The sequence below is a fragment of the Pongo pygmaeus genome, chromosome 9 (assembly GCF_028885625.2).
Source record: "Pongo pygmaeus isolate AG05252 chromosome 9, NHGRI_mPonPyg2-v2.0_pri, whole genome shotgun sequence".
In the NCBI taxonomy this organism is placed as follows: Eukaryota; Metazoa; Chordata; class Mammalia; order Primates; family Hominidae; genus Pongo; species Pongo pygmaeus.
Window position 1 is genome coordinate 10,684,989 of NC_072382.2, and position 17,738 is coordinate 10,702,726.

At 59.2% G+C, this 17,738-nt stretch overlaps 1 protein-coding gene across 6 annotated transcripts in view; it reads left to right on the forward strand.

Moving 5' to 3' along the window:
* MACROD1 (mono-ADP ribosylhydrolase 1) overlaps window positions 1–17,738 on the forward strand; it is a 170,396-nt gene that overhangs the window by 138,044 nt on the left and 14,614 nt on the right. For 4 of the 6 annotated variants that reach the window (XR_008492587.2, XM_054441233.2, XM_063670845.1 and 1 more), the window contains exon 4: window positions 15,686–15,715. The exons of the other annotated variants lie outside the window; for them this stretch is intronic. Coding sequence is in view for 3 of the 4 variants with exons in the window: in XM_054441233.2 (XP_054297208.2) it covers window positions 15,686–15,715 (30 nt within the window). In the remaining variant the exon portion in view is untranslated. The remainder of the gene's footprint in view (window positions 1–15,685; window positions 15,716–17,738) is intronic. 6 annotated transcript variants of the gene reach the window in all.

The window sequence follows — 17,738 nt, forward strand, 5'->3', positions numbered from 1 at the left end:
TCATCAGCCCAGGGCCTGGCCAACCTGTCATCAGAGAGGCCTCCCGAACCCCCACATCCCCAACACCCACCCACCTTCCTTTTTTTTTTTTTTTTTTTAAGAGACAGGATCTACTATGTTGCCCAGGCTGGATTCGAACTCCTGAGCTCAAGTGATGCTCCCACCTCAGCCTCCCGAGTAGCTGGAATTGCAGGTGCCGCCACCATGCCCAGCTTCTAACCCCACCTTCCCGATTAGGCCACCTTCTTCTGTCTCCCTTCTGCGCTTCTGTTTTGTACCACTCAGCTCGTTGGTGATTGCTTATGATTTCTATGACTGTGTTTTTCATCTACCGGCCAACATGTCCACATCTCTAAGATCCGGGTGTGGCTAATTTTTTCTCTGGCGGTGTGTTTGCTTCCTGGGGAATATGTACAATAGTAGCGTGACTTAGAATCACAGGCACCTGTGTCCAGTGATACGTGTTTTGTTAGTATTCATCTCTCCACCAGACTGTGGGCACCTTGAGGGCACAGCTGGGCCTATTTGGGTTCCTGTGTTTCCCCAACCCCTGCTACAGTGTCCAGCATGTGGGGACAGCATGGTCAGGCATTGGGGAATGTGGTGAATGAATGAATGGACGGAACATCAAACAGGAGCGAGCATCAGGCTGACAGAGCCCTTCAAGGCAACAATGACGGAGCTGTTCCAAGGCCAACCATGATTCATAAAACTGGGAATTGCCCGGAGATGATGGCTCCTGGGGTTCTGGGGGGCCAGATGCACATCCAGCTACTGGGGAGTGGGTAGAGTCTGGGTGTGAGTTTGGGGGGTGATGGAGACATGACGGGGGAGATCAGGTCTAACCAGCTGCCCCTAGGTGGGTGGAGAGACAGACTCCAGACAGGGTGGGGACGCAGGCCTGGGCAGAGGCAAGACTGTGTCACCCAGGGGGGTGGTGGTTCCACCTGTCAGCTGGTCAGCCCCCAGCCCCAGCAGGACTGAGGCAGCTGGTGGCCAGGCTTCTCTCATGGGCCCCTCCTTCCCTTGGGAGCTTCCTCTGCTCCCCATCAGTGACATCACCTCCCCTGCCCCCATCCCTTCCAGATACTCAGGGCTGCCTCTCCCGGCTCCCTCCCTTCTCAGCGATCATTCCCAGCAGAGGATATACTTTTTGCGGTGATTTAGACCTTCCTTTACTCCAGCTGTCATTCACCTGTTACACACATCCCAAGTTCAGGAAGGAGATGTGAACTGTGTCCTGAAAGACAGCCCTGTGGAGACACCAGCCTCAGCCAGGGTAGGGAGGACTGTGTGATGAGCAGCTCATGGGCATGGGTCCGAGAGGGGGGTGGGGGCGAGGCCAGCTGTGCAGGGTGGGCTGGGAAGGGCCTCCAGGAGAGAGACTGGGCCTTCTAGCCGGTGCAGTCTGTGGCAGGTGGAAGCAGATGGGGGCTGGAGCCCCAGGACAGTGAGGAAGGGGATGCCATTGGGAGCGAGAGGTGGGGCCTGATCCAAAGAGAGGGCGGCAGCCCCAAGACAACGGGGAGCCAGGGGACGGGGTCCCTGTGACTGCCTGAGGTCAGGGATGCAGGAGGCTCTGAGATTGGTGCCTCAGAGACCTCTACTGGGGATCCCCCCACCCCTTCACTGTGCCTCTTCTGCCGGCCGCCAGATTCCCGTTTCAGGGGCTCCAAGCTCTGCAGCCCCCTCATCTCCCCTCCCGTTCCTCCGTCCCAGTGTGAGCTGCTTTATGGCCTCAGCCTCCCCCACAGCGCAAAGGCTCTTGAGGCCCAGCGCCCACATCCCAGCACCCGGCTCAACCAACCACAGCAAGTGGCCACTCCCCACCTCACTGGGAACTCAAGCGGCTCCTAGCCCTTCCCCCTGGGTTGTCTTTGTCCCCCAACTGATGCCAATAAAGCTAAGGCCACTGATGGTGCCCTGAGGCGGGGAGGTGGGGATGGGAGAGTCTGAGGTGGGGTGCCCTGAGCCCAAGGTCCCTCTCCCAGAGTCCTGGGGCTGCAGAGCTGGGGTTGAGGAAACAGATGGCATCTTCTGGGACCCCTCACCTGCCCTCGCCTGCTGGCCTAGGTGCTCCAGGGGCAGGGAAGTAAGGAGAAAGAGTGTCCTAAGCCCAGGGTCTCCCTCCCTGAGTCCTGGGAGGCAGAGCTGTGGTCCAGAGCTGGGGCTGGATGTACTCACTCAAAGCCCCTTACCTGCCGGGCACAGGTGCCCCCAGCAGCCAGGCCTGGCAGGTTCTGAGCTAGGCGCACCAGCGCCGCTGAGGCTGGGCACTGGGAGGAGCTGCGGGAGGAGGAGGAGGGGAAGAGGGCCAGCGCCAGCGGCAGGGGGCGGGGCACGATGGGGTTGCCCAGCAACCAGCACGCTGCCGCTGCCGAGGAGGGATTCTTAAAGAGCTGAGCAGAAAGGCTGCGCCGCGGAGGGAGCAGAGGGGCTGAGGCCGGGCCTCGCATACCAATGGCTGCCACACTGACCTCCTCCTGCCTCCTGCTCCTTCCTCCCCCCTCCTGCCTTCCATCTCCCTCCACCCTTTTCCCTCCTCCCTCTCCCTCCTCCCTCTGCAGCGTGGAGCCCAAGCTGGGAGGGCAGGGGAACAGAGAAGAGGAGGCGCCCAGGCCAGGGGGGCCCTAAGGTAGGCAGGGACCAGGCTAGGGTCCTCTCGAGTCCCCACAGGACAAGGCCTGTAAGGGGTAATAACACAGGGCAAGGGGCACCCTCGGCTCCAGACCCTCAGCACAGGCCCTGGCGCTGGGGACAGCAGGGAACTAGAAGACCTGGTCCCCACCCCACCCGGCCCTTCCCATGCGCCTCCCAGGCACTCCCCACTGGGGAAGCACTAGTTTTAGAGTCAGACACAACTGCTTCTTCTGCCTGCCCAGCCCCGCATCCTGAGAGTCCTGGGCAGCCTCAGAGAGTGAGCAGCCACTGGCTGCAGAGAGGCGGCGGGTGTCCGGCAGGCAGAGGACGGTGCTTCCTGGTGTCTGACTTAGATGCCCTGTGCAGCAAGTGGCTGCTGCCTTTCCTCTGTCTTTACTGAGAAGGGAATGTTTTTGGCCTTGGTGCAACACTTCGTATTCCAAAAAGCAAAGTGACAATTCAGCTGTGCCACCTTCTTCCAGTTCCTTTCCTTCTAGGGCCTTGGTTTCAAATCTGTGGTGGGGGAGGGGAACCTAGGTCAAGGGCTCCTTGCTGGGGGCCCCTGGAGGATCCTCCCACGGAAATTGTAGGCCGAGTGTAGTGCTTACAGGCAGCGTCTGGGGAAGTGTTCACAGCGGTCACTGGGGGCCAGGGGGAGGCTATAACCCCAGAGGTTAAGACCTGAGCCTCTGGGTGGGCTAGACATGAATGAGCCCCCTCCCAGCTTCCTGCAGAGGGTGGTGGAAGCTAGCATGGGCAGGAGCGTGGGAGGGCTACAGCTACCACTGTGTCTTCATAGACGATGTGCTCTTCCATTGACTGGACTGAGCCACAGTGCTGAGCCAATCGCATCCTTGATCCAGTCCCATCTCCATGGTCTTCTCTTTGGTCCCATGGGCTCAGTCATGCCGCCTCTCCCAGCCCTCCCTCAACCCATCCTCAGCCACCACCATCCCTGCAGCCCCTGCCTCCAGGACCACCTCTTCACCCACAGCCCCTGACTCCAGGCCCACCCCTTCAATCTGCTCCCTTCTCCAGCTCTAAAGAGGGTCTTTCTAAAGGGCAAGACCAACCCTGCTGCTCCCGGCTCCAGCACCCGCCATGACACCCCATGACTGTGGGAGAAGGATCAGGGAGGGCCCCGTGGGCCTGGTCACCTCTCTGCCCTCCTCTCAGCCACACTCCCCTCTGCAAAGCCCCTTCCCCACTGCTCACCCTCTGTCACATCGGTGGCCTCATCAATGTCTGTTGAATGAATGAGTAGTCCTAAGAGGAGCTCTTAGGTGCCAGGCCATGCCGGCCTTTGGGATCCAGGAATGTACAAAGCAGATGAGGTCGTCTCCCCACAGGCTGCCATGCTGTTGTTAATAAACCAGCAAACACATCAGAGGATGAGGTCATTATGGGTACAGGGTGTGGGCTCCAGAGGAAATAAAGAGGCTGATAAGAGGAATGGGGAAGAAGGCCCTTTAACTGGGTGGTCAGGGGCAGCCCCTTAGAGGAGGTGACATTTTCATTGAGTCCTGAAGGATAAGAAGGAGCTCAGCTTGGGAAGAGCTGGAAGAGTGTGCCAGGCAGAGGGAACCGTATGTGCAAAGGCCCTGGGGCGTGAAAGAGCCAGACCTATTAAAGGAAGAGAAAGGAGGCCAGGAAATTGTGGGGGAGGGGTGTGGGATACAGCCATGCCTCCATGGAAGGAAGCATGGATTTTATTCTAAGTATAATCGGAAGCTATTGGAGAATTTCAAGTAGGGAAGTGACATGATCTAATTTATATTTTAAAACGATCATCTGAACAACCACTTTGCAGAGCAGTTTGGCAATAACTAGTAAAGTTAAGATATGCGCACTCCACAACCCAGCAGCCCGCTCCTAAGCGTAGACCCAAGAGAAATTCTGGTGCATGTGTGCATGGGGCATGTAAAGATGCTACTGCCACTGTGTTTGCATGAGACAAAACCAAGCATGCTTGACTGTGGGTCAGTGGGAGAATGGGTGGCTGGGCGTGGGGTAGTTCCACCATGGAACATTAAACACCAGTGAACAAGAGGCCGAGCGCAGTGGCTCACACCTGTAATCTCGGCCCTTAGGGAGGCTGAGGCAGGAGGCTCACTTGAGCCCAGGAGTTCAAGACCAGCCTGGGCAACATGGGGAGATCCTGTCTCTGTGAAATTTTTGTTTGTTTGTTTTCCAGAGATAAGTCTTGCTCTCTCGCCCAGAGCTGGAGTGCAATGGCACGATCTTGGCTCACTGCAACCTCCACCTCCCAGGTTCAAGCAATTCTCCTGCCTTAGCCTCCCAAGTAGCTGGGATTACAGGCGCGCACCACCACGCCCAGCTGATTTTTGTATTTTTAGTAGAGATGGGGTTTCACCATGTTGGCCAGGCTGGTCTCGAACTCTTAACCTTGTGATATGCCCACCTCGGCCTCCCAAAGTGCTGGGATTACAGGCGTGAGTTACCGCGCCCGGCCTGGAAATTTTAAAATTAGCCAGGTGTGGTGGTGTGTGTCTGTAGTCCCAGCTACTTGGGAGGCTGAGGCAGAAGGATCTCTTGAGCCCGGGAGGTCATGGTTGCAGTGAGCTATGATCCCACCATTGTACTCACTCCAGTGGGGGCAACAGAGCGAGACCATCTGGAAAAAAAAAAAAAAAAAAAAAAAGGGTGGGGGGCCCATGAGAGCAGTGTGGGCCTGCCGAGATAAATCTCACAAGCATTGCAATGAATGATAACAGCAAACCGGGAGCTCTTATTTATACAAAATTCAAAGGCACAGAACCTGTCTTACCTTGTTGAGGGGCACGCATAGTAAAACTCTAAAGAAACTACACGCCAAATCCAGAATAGTGGATACCTCTGCAGGGAGGGGGCTTCCGCTGTTTTGTGAGGTTGATTTCATCCATGCAGGAAATGCATGGAAAAGGCACACCAGTTGCTGGGAGAGGAAGGCATGCAGGGGTGAGGGGCAGCTGAGGAGCCGCCTAGGTAGGAGGCCACAGCAGCCAGGCCTCCTGGGATGGGGATCTGGGAGTCAGGGGGAGCCCAGGCTGGCCTGGCTGTTCAGAGCTGGTGCTCACTCTTTCCTCTTGCAAACCCCTGCTTTGTTTTCTACTAAAATAGCCCCAGCTGGGTGTGGTGGCTCCCACCTGTAATCTGAGTACTTTGACTTGAGGTCAGGAGTTCAAGACTAGCCTGGCCAACATGGTGAAACCCCGTCTCTACTAAAAATACAAAAATCAGATGGGTGTGATGTCATGTGCCTGTAGTCCCAGCTACTCAGGAGGCTGAGGCCTGGCAGAATCTCTTGAACCTGGGAGGCGGAGGTTGCAGTGAGCCCAGATAGCGCCACTGCACTCCAGCCTGGGCGACAGAGTGAGACTCTGTCTCAAAAAAAAATTTAAAAATTAAAGAACAATAAAATAGCTTCTGGTTTTCTCCTTTTAGAAAAAAGCTGAATCACAGAGAGGCAAGGGGCTTTCTGGGGTCACCCAGCAAGCTGGGTGCAGAGGAACCCGTGACTCTTCCTACGGGGCAGTCGGGCCTGCCCAGCTGGGGCTGGGCCTTGACCTTTCCTAGGGGTCAAGGCTGCCTTCAGGACCCACACACTGAGGGGTCCATGGCCATCCTAAGGCCCCCCAACTCCTCCCTCATCTTCTCTGATCCCCTCCACCCTCCCACCCGCCAAGGCTCCCTGGATCACCAGCCCCTCATTCTTGCAAGGATGGAGACTGCCCGGCTGGCTGGGGCCCAAGCCATCTCCTGGTAATTGAGTTTCAGGGATGCTTATGGTTATGCTAATGTGGGATGCTGAGTGCCTGCCCCATGGCGCCCGGGAGAGGGGAGGCCCAGGCAGCAGCTGGGGGTCCTGCAGTGCAGCAGCTCAGTCCTCCCATGGAAGTCAGACAGCCCAATTCAGACCCAGCTCCCCACTCCCCAGCTGCATGACCTTGGGCAAGTCACTCAGCCTCTGCGAACCTCTGTTTTCTCATCTGTAAAGTGGGAAAAATCATAGGACCCCCTCAATGGGCTCTTGTGGGGAGGGCGAAATGAAAAGAAGCCACTGGAAATACTTGGCCCAATGCGTAGCACGGAGAACTTGCTTGATAAATGTGTCATCAGCTATTTTTTGTTTCGTTTTAAAGTCTGGAAGGTCCTTCAGGGCCATGGGAGTGGGGCGAGCAGAGTCTGCGCCATGAGCGAGCAGCTGACTTGCGTTTCTCTTGTTTTTGTGTTGCATGCTCATGGTATTCCATTTGGTGGAATGAACATGAATTTCTTACTTAGGAAAATACCAATAAGTGGAAGGTGCCTGGGGACAGGACTTGGAGAGGGGGTGTTGAGGGGGACCTCCATGTTGCCAGGGGTTTAGGGGCCAGCTTGGGGTGGGACTGGCCAGGAGATTGGGTCTCCAGGGGCCCAGGCAGCCGGGCAGACAGAACCCAAGAAACCCAGGCAGGAAGCAGACAAGAGAGGCCCAGGTCAGCTGGAACCGCAGCCATGTCATTTTAAACAGTGAACTGTGAGGCTTTTATGGGGAGAGGCGTGGGAGTGGGATGCCTCAATTAGACCAGGAAGAGGGGCTATAGAGTGGAGTGGACGTGGGCGAACGGGCAGGGGGCACCTGGAGGTGTGTGGGAGTGAAGGAGGCCGCTCTGAGGTACAGGGGAGTTGGGGGAAGGAGGGCCCGGAATGGGCCCAGTGGAAAGGAGGAGACCGAGGGCAATCTAGTGGGGATGCCCAGCTGGGTACCACCCCCAGCAGCTTTGAGCAGCTCCCAGGCTCCTGTCAGAGAAGATGTGGTGAGGGGCTTAGCCCTGGACCAGCGGGGTTCAAATCCTTCTCCCTGACTTACCAGGGGTGCTGGGACCTTCTGCCCCCAGGAACCGCCCCCCCCAGCTTCAGGGCCCACTGCCACAGTGAAGCCCTATGAGGCTGTAGGTTTTACGGGCATTTTTAACTTTATCATCTATGCCTCACAAGGGCCTCAGTTAAGTGATCACCACCACCCGCCCCGCCCCGCTACGGATGAGGAAACTGAGGCCCCAGGAGGTAGGGCAGCTGACCCGAGATCACAGCTGGGGGTTTCAGGACCAGGGCTGGCAAGGCATAAGGATGTTGGCTCCTCCCACTGAAGTCTGTGGTCTTGGGCAAGTCATTTCTCTTCTCTGGGCCTCAGTTTTCCCATCTGTAAGTGGGGCAGGAGGGTGTGTAAGCACATGCAAAGATGATGGTCAAAGATCCATGTGGAGGCCAGACGTGGTGGCTCACCTGTAATCCCAGCACTTTGGGAGGCTAAGGCAGACGGATCACTTGAAATCAGGAATTTGAGACCAGCCTGGCCAATGTGGTGAAACCCCATTTGTACTAAAAATAGAAAAATTAGCCCGGCGTGGTGGCACATGCCTGTAGTCCCAGCTACTCGGGAGGCTGAGACAGGAGAATCTCTTGAACCCAGGAGGCAGAGGTTGCAGTGAGCTGAGATCCCACTACTGTGCTCCAGCCTGGGCTCCATCTCAAAAAAAAAAAAAAATCCATGTGGAAGCTTGCTGGGGATGCACTTGGTGCCCATAAATGGGAGCCCTCACCCTCCAGTGAGGCCCCTGCTCCTCCGGCTCCCCAGCCTGGAAGATGTCCAGGGAGTCTCCCACCTTCCACCTGGGCCGCCCCACCACGGAGGACAGTGACCTTGGCCTGGGGGGACAGAGCTTGTCAAACAAGCAACTGCTCTCACAGCTTGAGATGCCTTTGAAGTCTCTTATTTTATCTTCAAAATCCAGCACATTTCACATTTTATTCCATCTGCGGGGTGTTTCTAATCTAAAACATGTTTTAAACGACTCGCCCTCAAGTCACACGGATACCCACCGCTGGCCTGCAGGAAGTAGGGCATCGATTTCCAAGAACAAACCCCGCTCCCCTAAGCCCCCTGTGGGGCCAGGCCTGCCAGCTGGTCAGATGCTGGGACAGTTGGCAGTCACGGAGCCCCTTGGAGGTGCCAGGCTCTGTGCTCATGGTGGGGATCTGGGCTCAGGGAGGGTGAGGAGGATGCTGGGGACGCACTTTGTGGGAGCACCAAGGAGGCTTGCTATCCCCAGGGGAAGTCTGAGAGACATCCCGGAGGCAGGGGTCACCCAGACACTGCGGTAGCCAGGAGGCCCCTCCTGCCACTACCTGCGCCCCCAGTCCCTTCCCTGTGCGGTTCATCCCTCCTCTGTCTAAACCCCCCAGCAGCTCCCATTTCTCACTAAGGCTCTCAAGGCCCCCCAGGGGCTGCTCCTGCCTGACCCCCCTCACTTCTGTCCTCCTTCCCTGCTCCTCACTCAGCCCCCGAGACCTCAAGGCCTTTGCTCCTCGTCCCCCACCCCTGCCTGGCTGTGCTGTTTACACCAGCTCCAGGGTTCAACAGGCCCCGCCCACTCCTCCAGATCCACTGCCCCCCCCCCCTTTGCATTTGCTTCGCGGCTTCTGGCACTCACAGGGATTCTTGTGCAAGTTGATTCTCGTGCTGTCTTTCTTGATGGTCTCCCGGCCAGATGATGCACGTGCCAGCAGGGCTGTCCCCATCCATGTCCCAGCGCCCGGGCACACGGTGGGGCTGGCTGCACACTTGTCAGGGGACAGAAGTCTGAGATCCGGCTCACAAGGGGGAGGGGAGAATGAAGGCCAGGCCTGGACGCTGGGTGACTTAGGGGAGCAGCCCCCAGCTCCCCACTCCTGGCTGGGGCACCTCCAGGCAGCTGAGGCCAGGGTGAGGCGCAGAGCAGCAAGCAGGGGGAGTGGAGGCGGCCTCCAGGGACATGCAGGTGGGCCGTGCCCGCCTCAAAGTCACCGCTGTGCCTGCTCGCCCGGCCTCTCCCTGGCCCAGGAACCTGCTCAGCGCTTTCCTCGGGTCACTGCGTCTCCTCTGATGTCCCGGCCCCCACACAGTGCCCCTCACCGCCCTCGGCAGCCCCCCTCCCTGGGCTGGAGGATTTCGTCCCTGTCAGGAAACAGCGGAGGCAGCTCCTGCACCTGAGCACCTTCGTGGCTCAGGCCTCCTGCCACTGCCCTTGGAGCAGCCCCTGTCGCCTACACAGCTCCCTGCCCAGGTCCTGCCTCCCGAGGGCCCCAGGGTGGGCTCCCCTGCATGGCCCATGGTAGAGAGCTGAAGCTTGGGAGTCAGGCAGGCAGACCCAGCACAAATCCAGCTGAGTGACTCTGGGCACCATCTATAATGTCCACGGGCTCCTTCAGGAATTCATTAGTGGGCACCTGCTGTGAGCCAGGCGCTGTGCTGAGAGCCGGGGAAGAACCGTGGGGGAGACACCCGAGGGCAGGAGTGGGGGTATCAAGATAAGCACCTGGGGGCCGTGACTCACGCCTGTAATCCTAGCGCTTTGGGTGACCGAGGTGGGTGGATCACCTGAGCTCAGGAGTTCGAGACCAGCCTGGCCAACATGGTGAAACCCCGTCTCTAAAAATAAAAAAAATTAGCCAGGCGTGGTGGCTCGCACCTAGACTTTCAGCTACTCGGGAGGCTGAAGTGGGAGAATCACTTGAACCCTGGAGGCAGAGGTTGCAGTGAACCGAGATCCAACCACAGCACTCCAGCCTGAGCGACAGTGAGACTTCATTTCCAAAAAAAAGATAGGCACCTGGGAGGGGATTCTGGAGGCAGTGATAGCGATTCATGGCCCCCCAGGAGAGCATCACCGGGGGCCAGGAGACCTGAGGAGGTGGGAGATGATGAGGGTCTCCTCCAGGCAGAGGTGCCATGGCAGAGTCTATGCAAAGGGCCTGGGGCTGGAGAGCATGGGGCAAGTTTGAGGACCATATGTACGGCAGAGGGAGAGGAGGAGGGGAGGAGATGGTCGATGGGGCCTGGGGGTCTGCAAGGAACCAGTCTTTATCCTAAGAGCAAAGGGATTTCTCATTTCTCACTAAGGCTCCCAAGGCCCCCAGGGCTCCCCACTGGGAGGGTTTTCATAGGGCAGCTGGGGCAAAATAGGAGATTTTACGTCCTCTCCAAATGATTGTGAGAGGATCACTTTCCATGGCTCAGCGTCCTCATCTGTAAAATGGGTTTGTAATCACATCTTCCAAACAGGGAAAGGATTAAATGAGCTGTGCACACACGAAGCTTACCCAGCCTGGGCCCAGCCATTCCACCTTGTTGGTCCCTTTCCTCCATAAAACATATCTTAAATTACATTTTATGACTTGGTTAGCATCAAGACAAATGTATTAATATTATATCTGATAACATTGTCTTTGACCTAAAATTTCATTGTTTTCTTCTGATTTTAAAAGAACTACAACATCTTTGTGGGCCCCTAAAAGTGTCATGGGCCCTAAGCACGTGCCTACTGTGCCCAGCAGGGAGGCTGGCCCTGCCTGGGCCCTAGGAGGCTGGCGCTGCCCTCTCAGTGAGGTGTTGGCTGGTAGGGTGCCCTCCTCATGCACGCCCCCGTGCCCCTCCCTCCATGCCTTTCCTTCTTATCCCTCAAGCCTCAGCTCAAATGCCACCTCCTCCGAGAAGCCTTCCCAGTCTGCAGACTTCAGTAGATCCCACATGCCCCCATTCCCCTCGCCACAGCATTTAGCACCCCCGGGGCAGCTCTCAAGCCTGCTCCCAGCTACCCCTCTGGTCAGGACTGGAAGCTTCCAAGGCCCAGGGACTACATACTGTTCTTTTCTCTGTGCCTGCTGCCCAGCACAACCCTGGCACCCAATTGGCACTGAATTCAAATGTTTTGTGTGGGGCATGGAGGAGGGGCCGGGTGCCACCTGTGCCTTGGGCCTCCTGTGACCTGTCGTTTCCAAGCACTCAGGTCTGGCCCTCTCCCTTTCGCTGGACAGCAGCCACCTGCCAGCCTCTAACTAGGCTGGGAGCAGGGGCACAAACTGGGGAGCTACTGCACCTGCCCTCAGGGACAGCAAGTGCTGGGGCAGAGGAGGGCCGGGAGGAGGGGTGTGTGGGAGACGGAGACTGAGGTTTCCAGGCCCCCAGTCCCCAGGGACCACCAGCAGAGGACAGAGGACTTGGCAGTGACTGGCATTGAGGGGTGCCACCCGAAGGTCACAGGCGCAGCACCGGGCTCAGAGCCAGTTAATCAAGTCCCAGGGAGCATGGCGCAGGCACGTCCTCGGGCGGGGGGAACCCGATGGGGCCAGGCCGCCTCGGCCTGCAGTGGTGGCCTACAGGTGACTCCAAGAGCAGACCGCAGACTAGGGTGCCCCGCAGCCTCCTGGGTGTGCTTGCTGCCGGGAGTCCCCACCCCCACCCAGAGCCAAAGCAAACTGTGCCCCTCCAAGCTCCCAGGGCCAGGCTCGGGTCCCCCACTCAGCCCCACATGGCTTTCAAAGACCCCTGTTTGCTGGAAGCAGGTCTGGGTCCCTTGGGTGGGGCCGGGGACTCGAAGTCCAGTGCCCATCCCCCACCTCCCGCGGCCACCACCTGCCCGAAGCCACCACGCCTACAGCAAGAAGAGCCCTTTGAGATGGGCATGTTGGGGGTCAAGAAAAGGAGCTGTGACAACCAGTGCTCCTGGGCCCAGCTGCATCTCCCCCAGTCCCCGGGTACTCTGTGAGCCTCAGTTTCCTCCTCTGGAAACTGGGTTGATGACTTGTTGTATAAGGACCACAGCCTCCTAGCAAACTGAGGGGGGTGGTGCAGTAGAGGGGGGACTTAGAGGCTCAAGCCGGTGGCCAGGGACTAGCTGAGGTGAAAAGAGCTGGCCATGGGCCAAGATGTTGGGGTGCACAGAGGCCTGAGGAGCAGGGAGACCCGAGAGGCCCTGCCCTGGGCTGGGCGGGCTGGGTGGCCACACCCCGAAGGCTGTCTGTTGGCGTCGGCGGGCACAGCCGCCCCAGGCTCCTCTCTGCAAGCCTCCAGGCCATTTCCCTGCACAGCCTGGCCCAGCTCTCCGGCCTTGGAGGCAGCTTTATGGGGGAACCACGTGGCTTGGTGTCGAGGCCCAGGGGCCAGAACGGGCACCCAGGGAAAAGAGGAGCTGAGGAACTGGTCCCAGCCACCAGGTTGGCCACCTGCCCCCCACAGCCCCCACCCGTGGGATGTCAGGCAAAGGGGGCTAGAGAAGGGAGCACAGTAGACTGGCCTCCCGGGGCACCCACTGCGCGTGGGTCAGGCCTGGGACCAGGTCCTCTGTGCATCTGAGTCTGAGCCCCCAGCACTGGGCTGCGGCCACTCTCTCTCACCTGTGGGAAATCACATCTCCTGGCCTGGCCTCCCCCAGCTCCACCCAGCGAAGTCTTCCCTCTGCCCCCAGCTCACCCCCTCCTCAGGCTCTGGCCCGGTTGGCGTCGGTCAGTTCACCCCATCACCTTGCCGGGCACAGTGCAGGCCACACACAGTGGAGTTTGGGGGTGCCAAGTGGGCAGGGGGATGGCATCACCTTCCCACAGGGGACCGCAGAACAGCAGGTCAGCACCCCTCCCCTACCACCCCTTCGAGGCTTGCTGCCAACCTATTTGGCACGGCGCCCTCTTTGAGCAGGAGCCAGCTCATTTGTGGCCGGTGTTAATTAAGAGAGAGAGGTGATGGGGGGAGGTGGGGAGGGGCCAAGGAGGGCAGCTGCCGACCGCTGCCAGGACTGCCCAGGCCAAGGGGCCTGGAGCTGGACCGAGACCTGAGATGCCCCCTGCTCCCTCACTGGCTCTGGGGTGGCACTGCCCAGACACCCAGCCCTCGCCTCTGCAGCTGGACCTGCTGGGGTGGGGAGTGGGTGGAGGCTGCATCTCGGGCTTGCGGGGTGCTCTGCCTGGTTTCGAGAAGGCAAGCCCTACACCTGGCCAGGGAAAGGCAGTCCCTCTGACCGACCCTCAGACAGTGTCCCTGGGGTCAGCTGGCTTTGTGGCTTGGCTTTGGAGTCAGACAGACTCTTCCAATTCTGCTGCTGCCACCCCATAACTCAAGCTCCCTAAGCCTCAGTCTCCTTCTCTGTAAAGTGGGAACCATTGCACCTCCCTTGTGGCTTTGTTGTGATAATAAATGGGCCCATCTGTGCCCAGCAGCCAGTCTACACCCAGCAAATAGTCTTGGTCAGCAGAAATGTACATTCGTGCCCAGGCGCGGTGGCTCACACCTGTAATCCCAGCACTTTGGGAGGCCATGGTGGGCGGATCACTTGAGGTCAGGAGTTCGAGACCAGCTTGACCAACATGGTGAAAACCTGTCTCTACCAAAAATATAAAAATTAGCCGGGTGTGGTGGCGCATGCCTGTAGTCCCAGCTACTCAGGAGGCTGAGGCAGGAGAATCGCTTGAACCTGGGAGGTGGAGGTTGCAGCGAGCCGAGATGGTGCCACTGCGCTCCAGCCTGGGCCACAGAGCCAGACTCCATCTCAAAAAAAAAAAAGAAAGAAAGAAATGTGCATTTGTGGGCACAGGCCCCACCCAGAGTCACTGGGGGGCCCACCCCTCTGTAGCCTGTCCCAGGCCAGCCTGGGCACCCCACTGTGGTCCGGCTTCTGCTCTGCCTCCGGCTCCGGCTCCGGCTCTGGCTCATGCTCCAACTGCCTCACTGGCAGCACTCAGCTCACCTCCCCCTCACTTCCCGCGGCCCCCACCCCAGCTTTGGGAGCGCCCAGCCGCTCCTCGCCTCTCCATCTTAATTAGCTGCTTGTATTAATCTCGCAAGTAACGTGGCAACTTGCAGCCCTGGGTTTTCGGGCTGTGGAATTAATTATTCCCCAAGCGAAGAGCTGTCAGCTCTGGGAGACCAGCCACTCGGAGCCGCCCGACACCACTTAGCAGCGTCCATGCCGTCCTCACAGCATCTTGGGCCTGCAGCCTGGCCGGCCCAGCTCAGCTCTGTGTCTCCCCATCCTTTCTACAGAAAGGGCTGCGATGGGCTGGGCAGATGGGGTGGGTAGTAAAGCTGTGTGCAGAGCTGAAGGCCCTGTCTGGGAGCCAGGACTCCTCGGCAGAGGGGCGGGCGCAGCTGGCCTCCCACCTGGGCAGCATCTGGGCCTGGGCGGCACCTGCCTGGCCTCGCCCGCTGCTTTCCCTGATGAGCTCTGGCAGTTACCACGGACGCAGGCTGCAGATGGGGGCTGGAGCCCAGGCTGGGGGCAGTGCTGGCATGCACAGCTCTGGCATTCCCGCAGAGAGGGGCTGCCAGCCTCACTTTGCCCCCGTGTCAGCTGCATGGTGGCGGGGGGCAGCCGGTGGGACAGACTGAGACAGACAGGGCTGTGCAGGAAGGTGGCAGCCACAAAGCCATCAGTCCAGCTCTGCCTGGCAGCAGTACCCCTAGTCCAAGGAGGGGGCGGGGACCCAGGTCTTCCTGCAGCGGGGCTCAGAGTTGAGGACCCCTCTCCATTGGCCTTCACACCAGCTGGCGAGGTGGGGCTATTCTCCCACATGGGGAAAATGAGGCACAAAGCCACATGGCCCCAGTCACCCTGCTGTTTATCCGGTTTTGGCTCCAGTGGCAGTGCTCCAGGCCCCTTACCCGGCTCGCCTTGTCCCTCTCGCGGTTGGGCGCCCCCACCCCCGCCCCCTTCTGCGCCCCCCCAGCACTGCTCCGTGTTCTCAGTCCTCCAGCTCTGGCCCTGGGCAGCGCTTAGTCCGGTTGCAAAGGTGCAGGTTGCTTCCTAGTGGCTTCAAGGCTGTGCCCTGCCGGAAGCTGTGAGCCCTGGGGAAGGGGACCTGTCCTTTCCTCCCCACATCTCTGCACCAGGCCTGGCGCTGACTGGCCTCAGGAGATACTGTGGGCGAAACAGTGAAGGAATGAAAGGGCCATGGGCGGGGGCCATCTGCCTCTCTGGACCCCCCAATGCGTCTGCGTCCGGGTGAGCACGCAGGCCCTGATAGCTCTCCTGTGTCCCCAGCCCTACCACCCTACAAACGCCAGGCCCATGAGGAACCTCCTCCCTCTTCACCATCGTCTACTACCGCCCCAGAGGACTGGGAAGACCCCGTGCCCAAGTCTGAAGACCTAGCTGGCAGCCCACTCCCATCTTGACCTCACCCCCCGCCCAAGGCTGATACTCCCGCCGCAGCCCCTTCCCCACTGATCTGCCTTTGTCTCTGTCTCTTGCAGCCAATAGCTCCCTGCTCGGAGGCGGTGGCGGTGAGTGGACCTTCTGTCTTGGTGGGGGTGGGGGTGGGGTGTGGCATCTCCCCTGCTGGGTCTGCTCCTCCCCTGCCCCTTGCCCTTGGTGCTCATCTTACTGCCATCCACCTTCCCTGCTGTCCTCACAGGGCGCCTCCCTTCCCCAGAGCTGGAGACCTGGATGGCAGGCCTGGCACCCTCACCACCAGGCAACCTGGGCCAGCTCCCGACCCCTCTGAACGCAGACCTCCTGCTCTGTAACTGGGCAGGGGCCACAAGTGTGGTGGCAAAAACCCAGCCCTGACCTTGATCTCCCTGTGACCTTGGGCAGCTCTGTCCCTCTTGGCCTCAGTTTCCCCACCTGTGAGGGCAAAATTATCATCTCTGCCCTGCCCTTGGGCCTCGGGCTCTGCAGCCAGGACAGGTCTCTCAAAGTCAGGGAGAGAGCTGCCAGCTCTCAGCCCTGGGATGTCTCTGTGTCTGCCATTGTTAACGACCACCACGGAGCAGGGGTTCTGGCAGGGCCAGGCAGGCAGGAGGTCAGAGGTCAGGGTGGACCTGGCCGCAAGGGATACGGGCCAGGTCACGGGCACCAAGCGGGCGTGTCCCTGTACCCCCAGCGCCTGCCTCCATGGCCAGCCCACGTAGGGCAGACCACACCAGCCCCTCAGCCCAGTTCCTCAGCCCCCCAGCTGGCTGGGCTGCCCGCTGTCTGCACAGGCAGCAGGATGATTGGTGAGCCAGGGGTCAGAGGTTAATGCGCCGCTGGATAAATCCCGGGGGCCGTGTTTACGGCAGCGGTGGCGGGGCCCAGGCCAGGTTTTAAAAGGGGGAAAAATAAAAGGGGCATGAAGGTCAGGAATAAATAAGAGCAGCTTTAAGAGCTGTCGGTGACCAGCCAGGATGCAGAATGGGGGTCTGTTTGTGGCTGAGATGTTTTCCCTCCTCCCCATTCTCCTCTAGCTGTCCCCATGGAGGTCACAGCTCCCCAGAGGCCTCACAGAATGAGGGGCTTTGCCGGGGACTGTGGTCCTGAAAACAGGCCACCTAGGACCCTCTTCCAAAGCCTGTCCTTTTGGAGGACACTTTGCACACCTGACACCTGCATGTCCCACCCACAGCAGCCTGCCCTTCCTCCGTTCATTCATCACCCCTGTGTGCCGGGCCCTGAGCTGGGTGCCAGAATAGGTACTGCCGGGCACAGATGGGCCTGGTCCCTGTCCCCTGAGCTCCCAGTGCAGATGAAAGCACCACCAAGACACAGGGTGATCTGTGGTGTGGGCGTGGGGATGGGAGTGGCACCGTAGGAGCTTGATGAGGAGTGCCTGTCCCTGCTTGGGCATCAAGAAGGCTTCTAGAAGGAGGTGGTGCCTCCTCTGCAATCCAAGGGATGCGTAGGCGTGAGCCCAGTGAAGAGTGCTGGGAAGGGTGTCCTGGGCAGAGGGAACAGCACAGGCAAAGGCCTGGAAGTGGAGGAGAGGGAGGCTCTGACACAGGAATGGCTGGAGCCCAGCCAAGAGGTGGGGAGGTGGGAGATGGCCCAGGATCCCAGAGAGCCTGTGAGGAGCGAGATCTTTAGCCATTCAGTTCAGGAAGATAAAGGATCACAAAGGGGGTAGGCCTTTCAGTCCCATGTCAGCTCATTGAGTCTTTTTTGCCCACCACCCTGCCAGGGTTCTCGTCTCACTCAGGGCATGGCCCGTTAGGTCCCCAGCCACCTCTCACAGTCACCTCCACGCTGCCACCCTCTCCACTTTGCTCCGGCCACCCTGGCCTCCCTGGACAGGCCCCGCCCACTCCTACCTCTGGGCCTTTGCCCTGGCAGTTCCTTCTGCCTGCAATGCCCTTGCTCCAGTTGTCCACGCGGCTGCTCCGTTCACTGGGACAGGCCTTGACTTGAATGCCGTCTCTCGGGGGGTCCACCCTGGCCCCTAGCTGAAATTGCAGCTGCCTCCCCTGTCCCATGCTGGCACTGCCCCGGCCCCCACCCTGCTCTGGTTTTAATTTTTCTGAGCACCTGTCTCCTTCTAATGTGCTGTGT